A 24,757-nucleotide genomic window follows, 5' to 3' on the forward strand; every position below is an offset into this window, starting at 1 on the left:
CGAACCCTTGATAACTTTTGATACATAGAATAGGAGAACCCTACAAAACGTGTTCGCGGTATCTAAATATGTAGGGGTTGTTTATGAAACCTACCTTGCTTAAAGAGACTTACTTTACGAAGACTTAGAATGTGTGAGCTATGCTAGGAGCAAACCCTTATGATGAATTGGGTATCATACAACTAATGATATAACTATTTACTTAATCATAGAATACCGCTTAAAAAGAAGCTAGTTTAAATGTTTTGAAGAAAGTACTTATATGATATTCTACTGCATATTAGTAACTTAAGCATGTTTTATGCTTTAACTGGTGGTGTGTTGGAGGATAGGTTGGTTTAAATGGAGAGTCACTAACGTGGCTAATATGGTGTTCCATAGCTCGAGTTCAGCAATTGGATCGGGTATGAGGTGTTACATTTATTGGTATCAGAGCTAGCCAGGTTTGTTAATTTGTTAGGTTCACCAGGTTTGTAAACTATTTGAAGTAATAAGTATAATCGTTTGTTATTAGGGTAGGATTGGGAAAAAATGCATTGCCTTGGTTCAGCTACTTCTTTTGTAGGATTATGCTTTAGATAACTTTCTACTACTCACATTCCTAGTGGTTGGGATCATAGATATGCTTGGCGAGTTGTGCTCGAAGGTGTGGTGTGCTCGTAGATGTGCTTTGGTGAACTAATTTCGTTGATTTGTTTTGGCAAACTAACTTCGCAATTGTGTTTCACAAGCTTAGGATACATAACTGTATGTGATTATTGTTCTTGCTTAAACATGTGTCTTATGTATGTTTAAAGTTAGTAAAATGCCTCCCAGAAAAGTAAATGTGAGTGCGAACTGTGTTCATGAAGCTACAGACATGTCACTGCTAATCGTTGGTACAAGCCATGATCGGGGCTTTCGAACATGTTGTTAGTACCAATGCTGCTCCAACTAATCGAGGATTGCTATTAGAGTGTCTGCAAGCTCTAGGTGGTAAGGAATTTAGTTGTGTCAGGGGAGCTTATCCTACTAAGGTAGTGTATTGGCTTAAGGGTGTCAAAAAGATCCTTGAGCAAATGGCCTATTCCGAGGAAGAAAAGCTAGGATGTATTGTGTCTTAACTCCCTGGTGAAGCCCATCACTGGTGGAACACTGTGAAGTAGGGAACTGTTGTGAACCACCTAACTTGGAACTTTTTCCTGGAAACGTTTAAGAATAAGTTCATGGGTGAGTAGTACATGGAAGATCGTAAGCGTGAATTTATTAATCTAGTGCAAGGCGAAATGTTTGTAGCGGAGTACGAGGTAGAATTTGTGTGACTCAGCTAGTACGCTGCCGAGATGGTTTCTCTAGAAAGGGATCAGTGCAAAAGGTTTTACTTTGGATTGCATCACGACATCCAACTCTATCTGGTAGCACATGACCCTGCGAACTTCGACGAATTGGTGGAAAAAGCAAAGGTTGTCAAGGAAATTAGAACAGTAGCTCCATTAATTGTAACAGGGTTTGAAAATGAATATCTAGACAATCTAGACGAACATCCAAGAAGGATCGCGAATCGCATAACTCTAGTAAAAATTTTAGACACAGTTTCTAATTAGACCATTCGGGTAGCAGGGAACATTGAGGGTGGAAAAGGAGGCTCGTGTCAGAGACTTATTCGGGTCCTAAAGGTCTTTTAGGCTTGTAACGTTCTAAGGCTGAAGTTGGTACGAATTCAAAGAAAGTTCATCTAAAAATGGTTCAAGCACTATGAATAGTATATCACACGACATTGTTCCCAATTCCCCCCAAAATGTGATCATTACATCTCATCGCCTTATTTCTCGTTCTCTTACCTTCTTTATCTCTCCAATAATGTGGAAGAGGATAATTGATAATATCTCTTTTTTTGCGCACTATGATTTCGAGACTATTTTATTCTCCCTTCTTTTTTCTTATTTTTGAGCATATTTACACTTTGTTTGTTCTTTTCTCTCAAAGTGCTTTTGATCCTCACATTTTTTTCATTTTTTTCTTTTCATTAAGCAATATTTCTAGAGAGAATCATTTACGAGCTAACTCAACCCCTCTTCACTAATCATTCGAGTATATTTTTGTGAAAGACCTCCACAATGTTCTTACCTAACCCTCGATGTCCATAGCTTGACATTCATTCAATCGTGCATTACAAGGTTTTGGGACAGTGAAAGGTTGAGTTTTAAAGTCAATTTAATTTAGGCTTAAGGTTTCAAACACAAGGTGATAAGGAATGCGGCAGATGAATGTGGAAATGGATCGTAAAGTTTGTCAAAGTCACGGATTTGACTCAAGGATCTAGACGTTCAAAAAGAATCTTGGATTCTGACACAACCTGAAACGCAAATGAAATCCAAGTCAAATAAAAATAAAGAAAAACAATTAAAAATAAATAACTAAGATGAATAAAATAGTGTAATGAAATCTAATATTAGAATTATAAAGAAGATAGTTGGAAAGATAGAACGTGGTATGTAGAAGTCCTAAGAAGCCTTGGAAACACGAAAAATTCACAACTCCCTTTAAACGGTTGTAATTTCCCTCCAAGAAAGAAAACTTGGCAAGAGAAAAATCAAGAGAAATTCTTAAAAGAAAAACTCAAAGAAAATTTATTAAGTTAAAACAAAAGTTGAATAATAATCAATTGTGTCCATTGTGTACAATGCAAAGGCCTATATATAAGCTAGCTAAATAAATCTAAATAAAACTCGTAAGTATACGAGAACTCTAATTAATCTAAATAATAAGTAGTTTTAAACTAAACATTCTTGTTGATATAAAACTCCTAAATAACTTAAACTACTACCTAATAATTATTAGGAATTTCAAATAATAAAATAATAAAATAATAAGAGCTGATAAATATAATACAAGGTTCATATATAATAAAAATTAAGCCCAAAACTAGAACCCAATATGATTTAAACTTGAATTAAAAGCCTAAAACTCGTAATTCCAGTCATAATCACGTCTAGAATAATGTTTATTAAAATAATCATAACTTGAGTTCCCAAACTCAAAATGGAGTGATTTAAAGTGCATTTCGAAGCTAACAAATAGATCTTCTAACACCATGAAGACTTCTCAAACCAGAAATGTTTGGATCTCATCCAAAAAGTTGTTGCAAGTTTATTGAGTTCCCAAACTTGAAAATTAGCAGCTTTGGTGAATGGAATTTAATAAATTTCACCCAATCCGTGCATGTATCATTCCCCTTTTCCTTGAAAAGATTCATCCACAAATCTTGTCTTTGATTGAATCTTGGTTTGATTTGCTTGGCCTTTGATCGAATCCATGCATGTATTATTCGGATACTGTAGAAACCCAAGTCATACAAAGGCAACATATTTCATATTAAGGGATACATTGAGACCTCAACGTTGCTAACATTCATTTTTTTGTATAGAAATTGATTATAATGCTTCTTTTTTATACAAAATTTGTTCATTAATTTTTTTGTATTCCATTTGTATTTGCCACTGTCTAATAGCATTCATATAGTGGAAAAATTACTACTTTAAGCCATACTTCAGGTACCAATTACAATTTCTTTGGTGATTGAACTTTTACCATTTTTACTATCTAGTCCTTATACCTTAATTAATCATTAGTTCGATAAGGGTACCCATCCAAAGTTACATATTTCATATCAAATACTCATATATGGAAAATTATGTACAATTTACATTAGATTTTAATAAAGACAAATGAGTTGCAACATAAATATAAAAAAAATATCATTTTTTATTTATATTATTCATATTTAAATTAGAAAAAGTAAATAAAAAATACATCATCAGTGTCATCGGGTCGAGTATGTGCCACAGGCAGCGGCTAATGGTTGTGGGTAGGATTTCTATATACAAGTTGTGGTGTCAGCTCCTCCTCTTAATCATGATCATCATCCTTATCTTCTTCTTCATCACCTCGACCCTCGTACCCATCTTCATCTCCACCCTCATCTTCATCTTCATCTTCATCTTCATCTTCATCTTCATCTCCACCCCAGTTTTCGTCTTCGTCTCCATCGCCTTCATTCATGCTTGAGTGTGGTGTCGTCCCAGCCTCCCATCATGTGTCCTCCATTCCATGAAATGGTGGTTGCCACGATGACCCATCTCGATAAAATAATGACGCGATGGATGTTTGTGACTCTATTGGCAAATAATCTTATAATGTCACAAAACCTGGATACGTTGGCATTGATGTGGGCATTGATGTTGGCATTAATGACAACATTGGTGTTGGTACATGTGGTGGAATTTATGTCGGCATTTGCGTCGGTATCAACGTCGACATCGGGGCGTAGTATGTTAGGGATGGAACTACCCAAAAATACGTACTGCAAGAGGTGTAGATGCAGAGTGCTATGGTGATGTATAGTGTGGTGCATAATGTGGTGCTTGTGAATAAAACATGAGGTTAGTGAAACGAACAGGATTATATGGAGGGAACTAACTAGGATGTTGTGTAGACATTGTGGCATTTTTGGGTTGGAGCCGGGGACGAACCTGTCACGGCACCTCCTTCAAACATATGTTGTTGGGCGGTCATCGTGGCCTATTCAGATGAAGTTGCCTACTCTTCACCTCCACCGACAGTAGATATGCTTGTCGGCGACTCTGACCTAAGGCATGTACTCCAAACAAGTCGTCGTATTTGATGAGAAAAAGGGTTCGCGGATGGGTAAGGATTTCATCCTACGATCCCAAATGTTGATATATTCCTTGTGGTAATCTCGCCAATTTTCGTTGGTCTTCCCCTGCAGATCAAGCTTGTGCAATGCTTCCATGTCTTGTGGGGGCGATGAAATTTTTTGCCTCCACCTGAACTACTGCTTCACTCAATCCAATTTGTACATAACCATTGTCGCGTAAACCATCAATGGCACCTTCGCATACCACATACTCCAAATGGCCAAAAATTTGAACGAGACACATTCTATGATATCCGGATCAATGTATGACATCCATACAAACTGTAGTGCATAATTATAAATCTTGTTATGTATAGAATTTTAAATTTCAAATCATTGTGTAATTATTATAAATTTGAAAAAATTAACAACTAACTCGACTTTCAAGCGTTGATCTAACAAAAGCTGGATATATCCGAGCTACTTTGGTAGTCCCACATGTAACAGCCTGTTTTCTGTGGTGTCAAAAATAGTAGTTTCGGGACCACAATTTCAACAAGTGAGTCACTGTTTAAATATTTATTTAATATATTAAAATTTAATTTTGAAGGTTTAAATAGTTAATTAAGTAAAAATGACTAAATCGTAAAAGTTGCAAAAGTTAGTAATAATACTTAATTGGTCATGGAATTATAAGTTAAGAGCTTTATGTGGTAATTACACCATGTGAATGCATGCTGGATGGTTATAGGCTTTGTTTTTCTTTTTGTTAAAAGAAATCTTAAGGGTAAATTGGTAATTAAATAAATAAATGCATAAACAATAAACCAAAATGTCATCATCTTCTCTATTTCTTTTTGTTCTAACTGAAACCACCATTAGAGGAGTAAAAAGCTTTTGATCAAGCATTGTTGGCTTCATGGTATGTATTCATTGCCCGTTTTTAATGATTTTGTGTTTTTGAGATCGTTTTAGCTTAAATTAGCTAGCCTGGGGTCAATTTGTAAAACTATTAAAATTTTAGGGACTTTCCATGAATGAATTTAAAATGTTGTGAATTTTGTTGATAGATTATTAAGGTTGGTTATTAAATAGATGTATTTTGTTAAGTGATTTTTTATGATATTAAGGTTTAAGGACTTATTTATGGAAATGGTAAAATCTAAGGAAAATATGGTAAAATAATTGAAAATATGGGTTGTATTGGACCTTAGGAAAAATTGGCTAGCATGAATTCTCTTTAAAAATGGTAAAATTTCAAGTTTTGAGTTTAGGGACTAAATTGCATAAAAGTTAAAATGCTAAGGTTAATTTTGTAAATTCATATTAAAATGGGCTATAAGCTTGAATTAATTATTTTAAGCTATTTGAATTATTTAATTGAATGAAATTATTTTTAAGATCAAGACACAAATCAATCGGACTTGAATCGTGGTAAAGCTAAGGTTTCGGATTAGTCATCATCTCTACTTTGCAACTGTGTTAGTCTAGGTAAGTTCATATAATGGTAACTAGTTAATTTTCATTTTGGATGAATGGATGATTAATATGATGCTTGTGTAACTTTGATTGAATATAAATTGTTAATTAGTAACTTGGATTAAATTGAAATGTTTATTCAATTTATGAATATATGTGAAAAAGGTGAGTTTCATGGAAGAGTATATTAGAAATGATATAAAGAAAGAAAGTTAAGGATTGATATGGAAAATATCCCGTTTGAACCTTGTGAATACTTAGGATACAAGTGACATGTCACCAGGGGTTATACATTTTTTATTGTTGGTCTTGGATGACCTACCGATGGCTGAGGTCTTGCATTTGCTGCAGATTCTTCACATCTCGTGTGAGCAACATCGTGTAGCTTAACATCCCGGCCCACAGCTCGTGTGAGCAGGCCCATTTTACAGCTTGTGTGAGCATTACAGATACAATTACAATTATATGTACAGGCACACTTTATGTGAGCATTTCCAGAGTATCCGATGATATTCTATTTGGTTCAACGGGTGACTAAAGTTTAAATTGGATATGTATGTATATGAAATGAGTTATGTGTTATGGAAATATGGAATGATATATGTTAATATATGTATTTGAATTGAAAGGTCTTAATTGAGTATATGATGGATGAACTGTATTTTGAAATCCTTATTATGATCTATTTTATGTTTAAGTGCATTGGTATGATCTTAAGTGCACCTACTAACTTTTTGGAGTGGTGTGGATAGGAAAGAGAAATATCTATATGATTTATTGAACAATGCATAAATGGTTAAATCGTTTTATGTTCGGTAAATTAAGTTTCTTTTATACGAACTTACTAAGAAATAATGCTTACGTCATTTGTTTTCCATGTTTTGTAAATCACTGAAAAGCTAATCCAGTTGGAATTCTCGTCGGAGCATCATCACACTATCCCTCCATCTTTTTGGTAGTTTGTGTTTACTTTGGATAATGGTTATAAATGGCATGTAATAGGGTTATAAGTTTATTTTAGTAAATTTGGCTTGTTTTGGATTAATGTTCTTGGTTGTTGGCATGTAAATATTGGAGTGAAAGTGTGAATTTGAACCCTTATGCATGCTTATTTGAAAGTACATAATATATGATGAAATGACATGTTCTTGGAACGGTTATTTGGCATGAGTGGTATATGTTTAATGAATGATCTTGAGATGTTGAATTGGATTAAGTTTGATAGGTGAATTGTGGTTCCTTTTGATGGCATATTGGTTAGACATAGGATGAATGATTTTTGGCATGTTTTTGGTGTCTTTAAATATGTTTTTAACCATGTAAAATAAGCTTGGTATGATGTGTCTTGGTGTGCAAGATTTGGTGCTTGATTTTGCTTGCCTTAGAGGTTAAATAGGGAGCACACGGCCTGGGACAAGGGTTGTCACACGATCCTGTTGCACATATGGCCACCTCACATAGCTATGTGTCATTTAATTTTTAGGTGTAGGATGAACCACACGGTTTTAGAAGAGAGTTACACGGCCTGGCGACACGACCATGTGACCAAAATTTGAATGCACACACGGTCTAGCACATGGCGACACGACTGTATGACCCTATTTCGAATACCCACACGCGCGGATACATGGGTTGGGACACGGTCATGCGTCCCATACATCGAATACTCACATGGCCTAGTCACATGGCCATGTGACCCTTATTTCCAAAAAAATTCAAATTTTCTAAAATTTTCTGTTTTATTTCAAAATGGTCTCCAAATGTTTTCAAAATGTTTTTAGGGCCACATAGGCTCGTTTTAAGGCCCATAAGAGTTTTTTTTCTTTAATTAACTTGAATTATTGAATTTTTATTTAATTTTCTTAATTGTTTTTATTTTAAGTTAAATGTTCCAAATTCTATAGTAATGCTTCGTAACCCTACTCTGACGATGGAGACGGGTTAGGGGTGTTACACCACATAACACGGCCCATAGTTCCACCTATTCAAGAAATATGTTAATTCAAACATATAATAAATAAACAACATTTACTATATTAACTACATATTATTATCAAATGAATTTTACCTTGTCATCAATAAGAATGTATAAGGGTTGTTCACTCGGGGACGTAGAAATGGTAGCCGCCACCTCGCCCATGACTGCAACAGGAGCAAGCAACCACCAATTGACATATTATCTAGTTCTGTCGCCCGACACAACTCCCGGTACAATGTGGCCAATATGGTTGATCCCCAACTCAGTTGTTCGCATTCTTTGAAGTCGATTAGGTGTAGTAGCCACCTTATGTGTACCAAATTTCAAGATTTATCGAGCATTAGAATGTCCTTGAATAACCTCAAGATGAATACTCAGACGTATTGTTCTTTGACGACGTCAATCGCGTTTGGAGGAAGTTTTTTAAAATTATTTTTCAACCATTTTATATCTATCCGATCACATTGAAACTTGTTCAGCACCTTTTACAAAAATGCCTCGTAAAGGTCCTCTTTATCGGGAACGACCGCTAACCCCATAAGGACTGGCACATCCACCGAGTAAATCGAGTTGTAAAGCTACGTCTTCGAGTGTGATTGTACACTCACTGCATAGAAGATGAAATGTTTGTGTCTCGAGTCTCCATCTTTCCACCAATGCACTGATAAGTGTAAGATCCAATTTGCAGCCCTCGAGCATACGAAATACATGTAAGAATCCCGTATCTTGCAAATAATCGTGAATTTTGGTGTCTAGACTCATTGACAAATTATGTATGAACCCCTCCAAAACATAATCATCCATTTATTTATATCGACAAAATAAAATAATTTAAAATAATTTAAAATTTTAAAAACTTTAAATTTAACTTAATTGAAAATAGCAAAATTTTAAATTTCTCCTTACCATTATCGCTTGAGTGGCAAAAATATGCTTGTCATTGAAACGAATCAAAGAACTTGTCATTCATGAAATTTTAATCGAAATGAATATACAAAATAATTAAATAAAACTATAGTATTTTTAAACAAGTGTGTAGGAAAATTTAAGTTCAAAAAACCTAGAGAGAGTTGAAAGAATTGAAAGAGTTGAGAGAATTGAGAGAGTTGGATTTAAGTGAAAAGAATGAAAAATAACATTCAAAAAACCATTGAGAAAATGACTATGTGAGGAAAACCCGTCTAGCTGAACAGGCTTCACACACCCTGTTCAAAAACAATATATTTAACTAAATTAAATAAAAAGCCTAAATTACGAATTAAAAAAAAACAGCATATAAGTCTAATTTAGCCCTAGATTATACGAAGATATTATTATATATAATTTTAAAAATAAAATAACCGACTATTTATATACCAACTTGGTCGTGCTAGCGGTAGTATAGATGAAGGGCTTCCAAACTTCGGACTCATTTAGCGAATACCCAAATTTATTTAAAACCCTAAAAGATTAAAGGAATCATCAAAAACTCTGAAAGCCAAATTGAAATTTTAGGGAAAAAGAAACCATATAATGCAAGGAACAGATGAGCTAAGCATAGATGACCTGGCTTCAAGTCTCTCTACGTATAAGGAACAGCTTCAGCAGGTTTCCAATTTTTCTTTTGTTTTTCTTTTCAATTTTCGAGTTAATACTTGCAATTAGCTTTAATTTATAGCAATTATTTGTATGCCGAAACAAACATATAACGACCCATGTATGTGATTGGACTGAACCTCTTGTTTTCGATGAATTATTTGTGTCTAGGGTTTTGTTTTTATTACTACTATGTTAAAGGATTATTTCATGATTAACTTAGCTTGTCGAGAAATTGGAAGAATTTTATGTGGACTTGCAAAACACGACTAATTAGCTGATTTTGGTAAAAATCAGGTTAGACAGCTTCTGGCTGATGATCCTGGGAACGCTGAATATGTGGACATGGAAAAGGAGCTCGCTGAGGTGATTCTTGCTTATGATTATTTTCTTTTTGCTGTTCTTACATTTTATTTTTATTGTAGCTTTCTATTTTTTTCTTGTTCTTTACTCTGACTTGTCATGTCATGGTTACAATGCGGTTATTCTGTTTAGAAATGGATCCAACACCTACCGGCACCAAAAAGTGATCAAAGTATCAGTTTTAGTTTGTTGGCCTTTTTTTTTCTTTTAGATGTTAAGTTTTTTGATAAGGTGAAGAAAATGTCATTTCTCTTCCTTCCATCTTTTGAAGGAATCAACATGTTGCTCAATGAAGCAACGCCAATTAACTGCTAATGGTAATGGCTCTGCTGGAGGTTTGTTTTTATTTCAGGGTTGAAAAGGTGAGGGCGGTTAATATTAAAAGAGTTCACAGCTGCAGAATGTGAACTTTAGGGAGAAAAAGAAATTTCTGAAATATATAGCTTTGGAAAGATGCCCATCACTTTGATCTTGATTCCTTTGCAGGTGTGCTATGTGTCGTGATGGCCAGCCTGCTTCTCATTCACCTGATTTCCGATGTTCATCTTGAGATTCTAAGTTCGAAATATGATAACAATTCGCCCTTAATTATTTTACTGAACATATAGGTTCATGTTTAGATATATGCTTGTGCTGAACCTCTGACGTGCAGGTGATTGCTCTGACAGAGGAACTGCTTGCAACTGCGAAGCAAAATGAGATTTCTGGATCAGATATTGGGACTAGTGTCAGTGCAGCTGCTGCACAATCGAAGGTAATTGAAATTCCTGATTAATCCTTGATTTATTTTTGTAGTTAATTTTGTTTGTCCTAAAGTGGTTTATTCACTTAGGCAATTGAAATGGAAATTTTTATTTTCTTTATACTATTTATTGTACAAATACATGCATGTGAGATGTCACAAATTAAATTTTTTCCTTATATTCAATTTGTCCAGTAACCGTTCCTGTCTGATGAATGTATTTAATGCAATAAGTTCTTAGATGTCTTAACAGTGTTAGCATAAGATTTGGGTAGTTGGGACAAGTAGTTGAATAACATAATTTTTGCAGGAATTGAACTTATCTCCCATCATTTCCATGAATTATTCTCTTTTTTTTTTTTCTCTATTACATACTTGCATTGGAAAATTCATTATGGCAAGCATATATTCTTGCTGGTGCAGGAGTTCTCTCTCTTTATTCTTTTAGGTACTAACATCTCATAGATTCTTTTCTATATCTAGGAAATGGTGAAAACATCAGATTATGAAGATAAATTTCCTGTTGGCACAAAAGTTCAGGCTGTCTGGAGTGAAGATGGAGAGTGGTATGTTTAGGAACAAGTATATTTTTATTTTAGCCAATAGTTTTTTCCCTCCCACTTCATTTGCTTACTTTTCTATGTTTCATTTGTTGAATATTCAGGTATGATGCAACTATTGAGGCTGTTACTCCAAATGGGTATTATGTGTCTTTTGATGGATGGGGAAACAAGGAAGAGGTACCATTCTGTTTGCCACATGAGATTCTTACATAAATACATCCACTTGAATTTTAGTATTCTATTGCTTTTACTAACCTACTAGATTTTGGTTATGTTAGCATCATGGCTTATTTTCGTTTTCTGTTTAAAGATGGACATCAATGAGTTTTGACATCAGGAACATGGAGAAGTTCAATAATCATTTTAAATACATATTTTTCTTCCTCTATCTTCTAATATTCCTATTGTAGCATTCCGATCATGCATTCTTTATATAAAGAAAATTGATAATTCCATGTTAGCTTTATGGGCATAAATTGTGCTTTTGGAAGTCTAACGTGCATGTGCACATGCACATAAACAAACTAGAAAGCACAAACATGCTTATACTTGTACATCATCTTTCACTACTGCATTAGTTCCACTAGTAACAAAATGGAATTTGCAATTTTTTAGTGGGTTCGACATTTTAGTGAGAAAGGGAAGAGGGAGATTTTTCTTTTTTGTTTTTTTTTGTTGGGGGGGGTTGCTGGTGTTCTCGAGTAGAGATGTAATGAAATAGCCAAGTCAAGCTTCACTGTGCCTCTGAATTGGCACATTTTACTGAAGTTGAGCTTGAGCATGGGCTCCAATCAAGCTTACATTTATCTTCAAATTCAGCAATGTAGTAGTGCTTCGGCTTGGTTGGAACTAATTTGTGTCGAACAAAATAGTCAATATTTCTTCTAGAAAACAATATCCACAATTTAATTTGGAACAACATAACAAGTCGAAATTAAGAAAAAAATGTTTTGCATGGAGATAGGCTAGAAAATTATGTGGAGGTCACAAGGTAAAACTTGAAAGATGGAAATGGCTTGGGAATCTTGAAGAGAATGAGGAAATTTGAGGGCATGGAATTGGTAAGAAGTATTCAAAAAGGAGTTGTGCATGATAATAAACAATGTTGCTATGATGATGTGTTTGGGTTAAAATGTCGGTAGAGAATGGGAGGCTAGGTAAGAAGTATGCATCATTATAAAAAAAGAAAGGAAGAGCTCGGAAGTTGAGTCTTTTTAGATGGAGTTCAAATACTTGATCCAATAGTATTTGAAGTAGTCATTAAGATAAAATTTCTGACATAATTCAAGGTATAGTTGGAACTTTAAAAATCAAAACAAAAACTTTAAGAAATTCTACTGAAAATGTTGAAGAGCATAATAAGTTGAGCTAACCTATGTTCTAGCTTTGTTTTATTCATTAAACAACCTTAATAAGGTAAATACAAATGAAGTTTCTCTCATCCCCTAACTCTTGCTCATAGTTGTGTTCTAAACTTTTTGTTTTTTTGGGAATGCCTAAAAGATGTAATGAAAGAATATACTCACTATATCTTTAGAAGTTAGGCAGACTAGTTTATTTAATAGATTAAATTCATGCAAAGACTTTTTTGCCTTAATTTGTTTTTTAATATTACAAATATATTCTAACATGAGACACTCACAAATTGCAGTTTCCATCTTGTAGTTTCAAAACCTATGTTTTCCCTGAACATCTGCAATTGCCTAATTTCCTTAGACTTTTGGGATCTCAAAAATACCCTTGTTGACATTGACATTGTATGATTAGATTTTATGAATAAATAAATTGGTTGCACTTCTATGGAGGATCCATCAAACTTCTGACTCAGTAACAGTTAAAAGGACTTGCAACAGATAATGACATGCATTTGATTAGTATTTAAAGAAATTATTAAAAACATGTTTAATTGTGCATGATTTTTCAAATGAGTTAAAATTAAAAAATTATCCTCCAAAAAACTTTTCAAAATAAAGAAAATGGGAGGCTTAAGGTACTTGACACTTTGATCCCATAACTAGAAATGATGATTTGTCAATTTATACCATTGAATAATCCACCGAGCTAATTGTAGATGATTCCTTCGTGACATAGAGAGGCTTTTTAGTGGAATTCTGGGCAGTTTATATGAGCGAAGAGGCCTTTATATCTGTTCTGCTGATTGGGCTTTGGAGCTTTTTATCTCAATAGACTTTTTTCTTCTTTTGGCTTAGAGAATGAAGGTTTGATTAATTTAAGAGTTGAGTTTAGAAACATAATGAGCTTTTAGCTGTGTCTTCAAGGGTTTACTTTATTTATTCCTAGTTTGCTTCCCTACATCTTCCATTTCTTTTTGGTCTAAGTTATGAGATGAAATCGGAATTTTTTGACCGAACATGATTGAACTTTAATGTAAACGCAGCATTTCTGTGTGCTTACGGGCATTGTGGTTTTAGTTCCTTATGCCAACAATGACAACCTGTGTTTTCTGCTTCTTGTTTGTCAATCCTATTTGGTGCCTACTAATTCTTTTACCATGTGCAATTTCACTGCCAGGTGGATCCTGCCAATGTAAGGGCGATTGAATACAATGCTTTGCTGGAAGCTGAGAAGGTAGCTGAAGCTACAAAACAAGCTATCAAACGGAAGATTGCTCAAGCTGCTTCTGTTGACTTTCAATCTCGAAGTTTACCAGCAAAGCTTCGAATCACTTCTGATGACCCTGAGGATGTGGTAAGATAATCTCTGTTGCTGATATATAACTTTAACATTATGCAGAGGGGAATCTGAAATTCAGTTTATTTCCATGTTTAGTGACTTTTGATGTTCTTAAAGCTGTCTTATTAACGTGCAATTTTATGAATAATCATACTTGGTTATCCTGTATGAGTGGATTTTAGATCTATGTTGCTCAGACTTGGGTACAGTCATGTGTAGTGGTTGACTCTTCAATTGAGTTAAACTCAAGACTCGGGATATGGCATGAAAGGATCTGAGAAGAGGATAGGGATGTGAGGACTTTTTTTATATATATTTAATATAATTATTAAATTTAATAACGTAAATGATTGGTTTGGTTTTATATATTATGAGGATATATATCTCATTATTTCTGTTTTTTTCTATAAAAAACAAATTATCTAATTTCTTTTTAACCATTATTAGTTATAGATGCTTTTGAAAATTTTAAAATATATTAATGTACTATTTGGAATGAATTTATACATTCAATTAAAATTAGTTTGGACCTTCATATTTTGGGTCTTAAAACCCAACTAAGATAAAGGCCCTGATTTTTTTTCTAATATTTACTTTTTTTAACTTTTTACTTGTACTTAGTGACTGATCAGCTTTTTATTCCTTGATAATCGGGATTTGCATCTGATCCTTTTTCTCTTTCATCCTGCCTCTTCTTTCTTTTTCATCTCTTCTCACCTAGTCACAAGAGTCCGACAAATCCGACACATATCCCTTGTCCTTGTCCATGTTGTGTTGACATGGTTGCCTTGCATTTTGCCGAGTCTGAGAGTTTTAGACTTACGGTTTACATATAAAAATGACCTATAGTTGATACCCTTGAAAATTCCAGAGCTAGTAATGCATTTATTTTCTACTTGTGATCTCCAAATGCTGTAATTTTCAATCAAATCATTTTACCTACCACCTTCTATTGAAACGTTGGCAGAAGTTTATTTTCTATTGACTTTATGATTTCTTGCCCTTTGGTGCATAGAAAGCAGCCAAACGGAAGAAGATACATGCTTTCAAGTCAAAGATGCGACTTGAACAACTTGAAGTGGCACAAAATAAGCGGCAGAATGCTTGGCAGCAGTTTCAGACAACCAAAGGCAAGACTAAAAAGGTCAGTCTAGCCAGCATTTTATGATATTTCCCGATTTTGAACTATTGTAACCAGGTCCGTTTGGTTGATAAGGAAAAAAAGAGCTGCCAAGGATGACCCTCCTTTTTAAACAAGATGTCCCTTTGGTAGTGTTTGAATAAATTAGTTTTGTTAAAATGGTGAAGGTGTGATTTTCTTGATGGTGGAAATTTACCTCTTGCTTGGCACATAGAATGGAAAAAGGGGAGGATTAAAAATTTGTCAATCTAATGCTTAAGCTACAAGGTAAGAAAGTGGTTATGAATCTGAACTTTTTGGTTAACAAATTTTCCATCCTCATTCTTTTCCTATCCTTTGTACATAGAAAAGCCTTAATATGGAATTGTAAGATAATGTGTCAGTGAACATAATCTCTTTTGGGATGCCCTTTCCAAGTTTTTTCTTGTGGATTAAAAATTTGTCAATCTAATGCTTAAGCTACAAAGTAAGAAAGTGGTTATGAATCTGAACTTTTTGATTAACAAATTTTCCATCCTCACTCTTTTCCTGTCCTTTGTACCTAGAAAAGCCTTAATATGGAATTGTAAGATAATGTGTCGGTGAACATAATCTCTTTTAGGGTGCCCTTTTCAAGTTTTTCTTGTGGATTAAAAATTTGTCAATCTAATGCTTAAGCGACAAAGTAAGAAAGTGGTTATGAATCTGAACTTTTTGATTAACAAATTTTCCATTCTCACTCTTTTCCTGTCCTTTGTCCCTAGAAAAGCCTTAATATGGAATTGTAAGATAATGTGTCGGTGAACATAATCTCTTTTAGGATGCCTTTTTCAAGTTTTTTCTTGTTGATAATTAGCAAATTAGTTAGATACATAAGAATGTAGACCGAGATGCTAAAATCTTAATTGAAGGTATTCTTTTTAAATTTATAATAGCCTTCTCATTTAGTGAGTTATTAATTCCATTGACAGGTTGGTTTTTTCTCGGGGCGTAAGCGTGAGAGCATTTTCAAATCACCGGATGATCCTCAAGGTAAGGTTGGTGTGACAGGGAGTGGAAAGGGCTTGACAGATTTCCAGAAAAGAGAAAAGCACTTGCATCTTAAGGGAGGTAATGTTGAGATAAGTGATGACTAGGCAGGTAGAGTTCCTACTATACTTTTAGTTGCCTTAGCTTTGTTTCGCACTCCATTCGGTAGTTTGACAAGTTCCCAGTTAGGGGGTGTTGTAAACATGTACTTCCCATCATTCTCTGCGCCAGTATTTTGTGCTTGCAACTTGTTAATCATAATGTAATTGCTCTTTTTTTCTTCCTTTTCTAAGAGAGATCGCATAATCATTGTCTCAGCCTTTGCGTTTGGTTGTTTTCATGATGCTTCTACACTATATCTTTGTTGAGACGGAGAGGGGAAACTAGGGATGTCAGTGGTTAGTATATATATATTTTTTAAGTATTAGAATTGTTTATAAATGAATCCGAGCTTAGTTTAATTGCTTCATGTAGCAAACGTTTATTGATATGGGATTCCAATACTATAATGTGCAACCCTTTTTCTATCATTGAGAAATGATAATTTTATGTTTTCTTCTTTTTTTTAAGGTGGAATAAATGTTATAGGTATTAATAATACAACTTAGCAACGACGATTATTATTTACAATAGTTTTATGAAGTTCAATTATTAATGGTAAGTACTACGAGTCTTAATTTTAAAAAGGGTTAATTCACTTCTTGCGTTGAGTTTTAGCAATTTTTCTTGCGTGGGGTTTTGAGTTTTTTTCTTAAGTCCTTAAAATTGGTAATTCATTTCGTTTTGAATTACATTGGGATTTAAACTTCTTTTAATCTAATGGTAATGTAATTGTTTTTACAATGGGGTTCAATGTTTTTAAAGTAATACAAAAAAGTTCGTTAGAATAATTAACCTGAGGGAGTAATATGGACAGTAAAATTCAAGGGAATGATTTGGAAAAAGAAAAGAGGTGATCCAATATAGAAATAATTACTCTAAAAAGTAATTATTGATGAAAGTATTAAACACATGTTTTAAGTCTAGATCATGGCAATACAGTAAGGATGAGAAATACACTACGGGATACTATATGCTGCCTTTTGAACTTCGTATCTGTATTTATTTATTTTTAAATTGAACTAGTACTTAAATTTCAATTTTGTCCTTTGATAACTTTGAAATTGATGTAGCATTTATAATCAATAACAGTTTTTTCCATTATGATGTATCACAAAAATTAAATATATATAAATTTATTAAAAATTATGAATTTTATTTCAAGTTTAAAATAAATATGAATAAATGATTGTCTAATTATCTCATCTGAATATGAAAAATCAATTATTTATTCATTGTGGATGTATTTTCTTGTAGTAAGTATATCTTTTAATTTTTTTTAAATACTAGGTTTTAGGGGTGATTCGACTCGAAAAAATCGAAAAAAAATTTAAATTCGAGTTAAACGAATCGAGTTATTCGAGTTAATCGAGTTATTCGAATCAACTCGATTTTTTTTTTCGAATTTCGAGTTCGAATCGAGTTGAGTTTTCGAATTCGAATAACTCAAATAATTCGAATAATTCAAATATCAAAGTATAATATTTTAAATTTTTACCCCAAACTCCCAAACCTTTTTACTTTTCCCTCAAAACTTTTACTCCTTCCCACTTTTTCCCCAAAACTTTTACTCCCTCCCTTCCCAATCCCCAATCTACCCAAAATTCATTTCCCACCAAAATTTTACTCTTCCATTTATTTTTTTTCAAAATTTTACTCCCAAAAACCCTCAAAACCTTTTATTTTCCCCCAAAATTTTTACTCTCTCCCACTTTTCCCCCGAAACTTTTATTCCCTTCCCATCCCACCTCCCATCTATCCCAAACCCTCCCCCCTCCAATTTTTTTTTAATATTTTCCCTCTAAAATTTTACTCCCCTATTTACTTTCCCTCAAACTTTTATTCCCCAAAACTTTTTATTTTTCCCCAAAACTTTTACTTCTCACCCTTTACTCTCAAATAAAAAATCAAAATTATCCAAAAAAAATCACTAAACATAAATAGTAATAATTTTATTTATATCTACTATTTATATTATTAAATTAAATTTCACATTTTATATTATTGAATTGTTTAGTCATATTAAATATTTATATTAAAATTAAATTATTAATTATGTCGTAAAATATTCGTGTTAAAATTTTATATTGGTATCAATTTCACATTTTATTTTTAAAATAACTTTTATAAAAAATCATATTTTTACATTTAATATATTTTTTAATTCTAAAATACATAGTGACAAGAATCTGAAGATAATTGAAACAACTAAGCAAGCAAAGAAGCTAACCAGTATGTAAAAAATTAATAAATAAATTATGAAGTGATGAAAGTTAATAAAAAATTTGATTAAGGTGGATAAATTTTATTACGATGGGTGACAATGGTTACAAGGACCCAAAATTATTTTTTAAAATGTAACTCGAACAAATATATTCGATTCGATTCGATTCGATTCGATTTCCATCTCACTCGACTCGATTCGAGAAAACTTCAAATAAAGTTAGGATGATAAAATGAGATTCGAAAACTCGATTAACTCGAAAATTTTCAATTCGATTCGATTCGATTCGATTCGATCGAATGCTCACCCCTACTAGGTTTAATATTATTATATTACAATTAGAAACATATAAAAACTTTTAAGATACATAAAACTGTTAAAAGATTATAAAGTTATTTATGTTGAAAATGAATTTAAACAAATATATGTTTAGATTTAACTGAATATAAATCCCAGTTTATCCAAATTCATTTCATATTTACTTTTTAACATTTATATATTTTTAACTTTGTATATAAAGATTTTAATTATATAAATATTAAATATATAAAATATCAATATTTTACAAAACCTCAAGAAAAAATAAGAAATATGGCATTATATATATAGTACCGACTAAATATGGTTTTTAAATATTTTTTTAAAACTCATGATAGCTCACATACGCCATAAAACTTATATATATTTTAAAAAGTAATATAATTTATCTAAAAAAAGTAATATAATTGGCGCATTAATTTTATAAAATATTTGAAAATGATCTTTGAAAAATATGTTTCCATAAAAAAAAGATAAAGGTCGGTAAATTTTTTTTGAAAAGTGTTATGAATATTTTATTAAGTGAATGTCCATCAAGATCTAAATAAGTTTTGATATATTTCAAATTTTAATAGTCATTAGAAGTAGATCTCTACTTCATTTATACTTATTATGCCTCTATAAGTAGACTTCGGAGAAATATTGCAAATATTTCGATGATCAATAAAATGCGCTCTCTTTTGCTCTTTTATTTTCTTTGTTCTTTACTTTCTGTCTATTTATTTTATAACATGTTATCAACACGATTTTATTTTATTTTATAATACAATCAGTCTAAACCTGCTGCTCAAGTTCTTGTCGATTGCCTTTTAGAGCTATTGCAATTTCAATTTTCAATTAAGGCTTGCACACTATAGGTAATCATTATCCAAAGAAATCTATAGAATCCTTACGTGGGTGATGACGATGATGTTAAAGATCTTCAGGTATATTTTACTATAATTTATTTATTACATCATGTTTATTATAAGTGGAGACTGATCATGACAACATGAATAGATAGTTTTTTATTTGAAATTCACGTATATTTGCAATGGTGATTATGAAATAAAGAATCAATGGAGACGTTTAGAAGTCTGTCTTATTAGATTTGTTGCATTTCCCAAAGTAAATGCAAAAATAAAGCAAATAAAAGATATAATCATGGACCACTAAAAGTGAGAACATAGTAATAAATAAGAGAACAATGAGAGTTTTCAAGATAACTCTTCAAAAGGTAAAGATAACTCTTTTTCAATTGTTTTCTTTTTTCTTTTTTTCTACGTTTTGGTTACAGTTTTAAAAAAGAAAAACAAATAAAAAAAGGGAGAGCCCGTACCTGGTTAAGCCCGCCGTCGAATCCCTCGTTGGTTTCAATCGGAACCAGATGGTTGGGGACTCTGATGTTGAAGTGGCGCATGGGGGGTGCTTCTCTGTTTTAGGTTTTCTTTCAAAATAAAAGAGGGCTACTGATACTTTAGGGTTTATTTTTTTGTCTATAAACAACATAAGAAACGACGTCGTTTGATGCCAATGCAATGGTTTCAAAACGGCGTCGTTAAAGGCTGAGACCTGCGCGGTGGCCCGACCCGAGGGAAGGATCTGCATGTTTTGCCTAAAGGGTAAATTTGCGCATTGGGTCCTCTCTCTTTTGGGGCATGTTCAAATCATTTTTTGCCATTTTTTATTTTCGCCCTGCATTTTGTTTTTGTTTCATTTTGGCCAAGGTTGAAATGCTGCATTTTGGAGGGATGGGATATTTCCTATTTCAGTCCCCCACGTTATTCGCGCATTGCACATTGGCCCTTATTTAGCTTTATTTATGTTTGTTCCCTAGTAATTCTGTTTTAGTTGCAATTTAATCCCTTTCGTATTTTTTTCATCAATTAATTTAATATTATTATTTATTAATTATATTATTATTTGTATTATTATTAAACTTTTCATTTCATATATATGTTACTTATTTAGATTAATGTATGTATATTATTTGGTATATTACATATATATATTTATTTACTTTAAAATTCATTTTAATATTATAATTTCACATAGTATTTCTTTTTATCTTCCTTTAAATCTATTTCAAACTCATATATATATATTGTTTATGATAAAATTTTATGCATGTGATTTATTGTATATTAATAATTTTCAATTTCTGCCCTTGCATGCTATTCATTTTTTTATTTTATTTTAAAGCTTGTTTTTATTAATTTACTTGATATTCCTTTTAATTCTTTAGTTTTTAATATTAATATTTACCAACATATAATATGAGATTCTTACCTGTTATTTTGTATTGTTTATTTATATTTATTGATTGTTTGACATTCATTAGTATACGTTTTAGTTTATGAATCATCATCTCGCATTGTACATTATTATTCAATCGGTTTTTTATTTGTTCAAAAGATTACGTTTAATATCATTTAAGTATCAAAATCGATTTATTCAAAAACTTTCAAGATAACGTGATACTCGAAATTTGTGACCTTCGAGAGGATTGAGTCCTAACGTATTGGGTTTCAATTTTCCTCGTTGAATCTAAACAATCGAGAATATTCTTTAATCAAAACACATAAATAAAAAGCTCATTCTTGAGAACTCAATACGTCGTGTCCTAACGTATTGGATATGGCATGTCGTTTTATCGAGATGAAGATTTTTTTTAAAAAATAATAAGGGCAATATTCAATGCTCGAAATTTCGAGAAATTGTGCCCTAATGTATTGGGCTTCGATTTTTCATTTGACTTAAAGCAATTGAATATCCTTTTTAAACTTCACCGCACGAGTTTTGAAAATCAAAAGACAAGCTTATTCTCAAGGACTAAAAATGTCGTGTCCTAATGTATTGGGTATGACATTTTATTATAATGAAACAAGAAGGTCTTTAGCATCCGCTTCGATTTATCCAAGCATCTTTTATAAAATTAACATTAATAAAAAAGGGAGGATTGTATTTTTAAATTCTTCACGAATTTTTGATATTCGGCATTAAGACCTTAATTAATCAATTCGGTACTAATTTTGGGCGTTGCGAGGGTGCTAACCCTTCCTCGTGCGTAACCGACTCCCTAACCTATTTTCTCAAATTTCGCAAACCAAAATCATTTTTAAGGTGAGCCGATCACACCCCATTAAAGGATCGGTGGCGACTCAAATTTTCGTTTTTTAAAGTCGACAACTAATTGTTGTTTTCAAAAAGTGGTTTCGACACATATTATTATGCTCATTAATGAAACCATTAATTGTTTGCTCTTTCAAGTAAAACGATAATTTGCAGCGGAAGTTTAAAAGTCGTTACATTTTGAAATTTGAGTTTATGTTCACAAAAACGTTTATTTGCGTAAAACCATCGTTTTCGTAAATTGTTTTATTGAGCGTCGGAAGAAACTTAAATTAAATTCAAAACCAACAACAAAACCAAAAAAAGTCCAGATAGTCTCATATTTACAAAACTCTCAAAATAAACCAGAAATATAAACAAACTTTTTAAATAAACAAAATTTACGGATGTGTGGACACCTCTGAGCCTTCGTCGCACCGACCCGCCTAAGCTTGAGGATTACCTGAACAGAACAGACAAACAGAAAGTGAGTTTTAAAAAAATTCAATGTGTAACTCAACGGAAACATATAAATGCTCAGTTTTCGCATAACAGAACAAATACGGGCATAAGTCCTTAACAGAATCATATTAACAACAGAATCATTTAGATATGCAAGGTCATACCCCTATCCTCTACACACCAACACCGACCATCCCAACATACCACGTGGGGTATAAAACACCCAACTAGCCCTACACACCACATAGTGCCTGTACGACACTTATCAGAATAATCGCAGTCATGCTGCCAGAATAATGGTGAAATATCGCCTAACAAAATATTTCCTCCACATAAACATATCCCACCCGAAACACAGATACAAATAAACAAAATAACAGATAATATACACACTTATACATAACAGACATAATACACGCATATGCGTGACAGAGCAAATCATACATATCATGTCTCATTAATATCATACAAACCTTATTTAAGCCATTTTCAGTCTAACAGAATAACAGGTTTCATGCTTAAGGGTTTGCTTTGCCCATACTGACCCTACGGAAGGCCCACAGTTGATTAGAACAATGCGTGAGACCTTAGGAAAAATTTTGAAATTTGGGCCCACATGCCCGTGTGGCTTGTCCATGTGGGCCCACAGGTTCGAATTGGCCTACGCCGTGTGACCCACATGGCCGTGTGTCGCACACGGCCTACCACACGGCCGGGTACACGCCCGTGTGGCATCGATAGGCCAGATTTTTAGCTTTCATAGAATGTCATTTTCTCATGTTTTTGTTACACACCTGGTTCGTTTTTTATGTGAAAGAAATCCCGAGACCTTTAAACCTAAGAAACAACATTCAAACGTCTATTTTAGCAATCAATTTATGAATTTAACAAGACTAAACCGAGCAACGCACACGAACTTATTGCCAACGAACACGATAGCACACAGAGATTAGACCGTTGGATTGAAAACCACTGCTTCATCGTCTTCTCCTACGCAATAGATGCATAATAATCAAATCCCGTAGCTACACACCACTAGGCCATTTGAAAAGAAAACTCCTCAAATGGCGTGCAGAAATTGAAAACTAAAACAATAAACAATAATAAACGACACACCACTTACCAAACCGAACGTGAACATCAAAAATCGAAGCACAACGATTTGAGAGAAAGGTTTGTGATAGAATTATAAAGAAGAAAGAAGAAAGAAGAAAAAAGATTTTGACAGTGAACAGGAAAGAGAGAAAAAAAATCAGATGGGAAAATTTTAGGAAATTGAATTAAAATAAAAATAAAAATTAAAAAAACTAAAATCCCAACTCCCCACTAAAACTGACAGCCGATTCTCATCCAACAACCTCAAACTTCCAATTCCATCAAGCTTCTACTACACAACTGGCACACACTCACAGAAGTAAAAATAACATCATTTGCTCACACGGAGGTTCAAACACGAGACCATAGGGCAAGCTAACACCTTCCTACTTGAACCAGCAGGCTCATTCTAATATAAGTTGACTGAAAATATAACATAGGCCCACCTAAAAAGGATAAGGCTAGGATAAAAAAAATAGCAGAATTTCCAAAAGTGAGACTTGAACCCAAGACTTCAAACATATCCTCAAATCACTTAACCACTGAAACATATATATATTAATGATATAATTCATAAAAACAAAGTTAAATAAACCAGGGCGTTACAAATATTGCATATAATTATTTGGAAATTGTAACACCCCTAACCCCTATCTGTCATTGAAACAGGGTTACAGAGCATTACTGGAGTTTACAGATCACATACAGTTAATTCATATAATTTACTGTTCATATCCAAAATCAATCATATTGTCCCTTAAATAGGCCCTCGAGGCCCAAAATATGTATTTAAAACAAGTCGGGACTAAACCGAGAACTCAAAGAATTTTTCACAAAATTCTAAAATTTTTCCTAGGTGCAAGCGACACACGTCTGTGTGGCCAGGCCGTGTGAGAGACATGCCCGTGTCCTAGGCCGTGTGGATATTCGAACTAGGGCACATGGTCGTGTCCCAGCTCGTGTTCATTTTAGGTTGCTTACTGACTTGCGTCACACGGCCAAGACACGTGCCCGTGTGTCAGGCCATGTGAATAATTTAATTTGCATTAATTAGGTGCAGGGATCATACGGCCAAGACACATGCTCGTGTGCTAGGCCATGTGTCACACACGATTGAGACACACGCCCATGTCTCTACCAGTTTGAAAATACCTAGGCATTCTGTTTCTCAATTTCAGAGATGCAAGGGACACAAGGCCAAACCACACACCCGTGTGAATGACCATGTGTCACACACGGTTGAGATACACGCCCGTGTCTCTGCCCATGTGGACAAAAATAGGCTATTTT

At 33.2% G+C, this 24,757-nt stretch overlaps 1 protein-coding gene across 2 annotated transcripts; it reads left to right on the top strand.

Moving 5' to 3' along the window:
* The first annotated feature begins 9,443 nt into the window (after positions 1-9,443).
* Positions 9,444-16,471, top strand: LOC107902055 (survival of motor neuron-related-splicing factor 30). 2 transcript variants are annotated; one of them, XM_016828315.2, is made up of 8 exons: positions 9,444-9,680; positions 9,966-10,034; positions 10,684-10,785; positions 11,257-11,339; positions 11,438-11,513; positions 13,869-14,045; positions 15,046-15,174; positions 16,122-16,471. In XM_016828315.2, exons 1-8 carry the CDS (start codon positions 9,606-9,608, stop codon positions 16,284-16,286), a joined length of 876 nt encoding a protein of 291 aa, XP_016683804.1. In that variant the 5' UTR covers positions 9,444-9,605; the 3' UTR covers positions 16,287-16,471. The 2 variants fall into 2 exon arrangements, with proteins under 2 accessions (XP_016683804.1, XP_040951253.1); XM_041095319.1 differs by having other exon boundaries at positions 15,050-15,174.
* Positions 16,472-24,757: the final 8,286 nt, after the last annotated feature.

Source organism: Gossypium hirsutum, chromosome D06 (genome assembly GCF_007990345.1).
Source record: "Gossypium hirsutum isolate 1008001.06 chromosome D06, Gossypium_hirsutum_v2.1, whole genome shotgun sequence".
Lineage (NCBI taxonomy): Eukaryota > Viridiplantae > Streptophyta > Magnoliopsida > Malvales > Malvaceae > Gossypium > Gossypium hirsutum.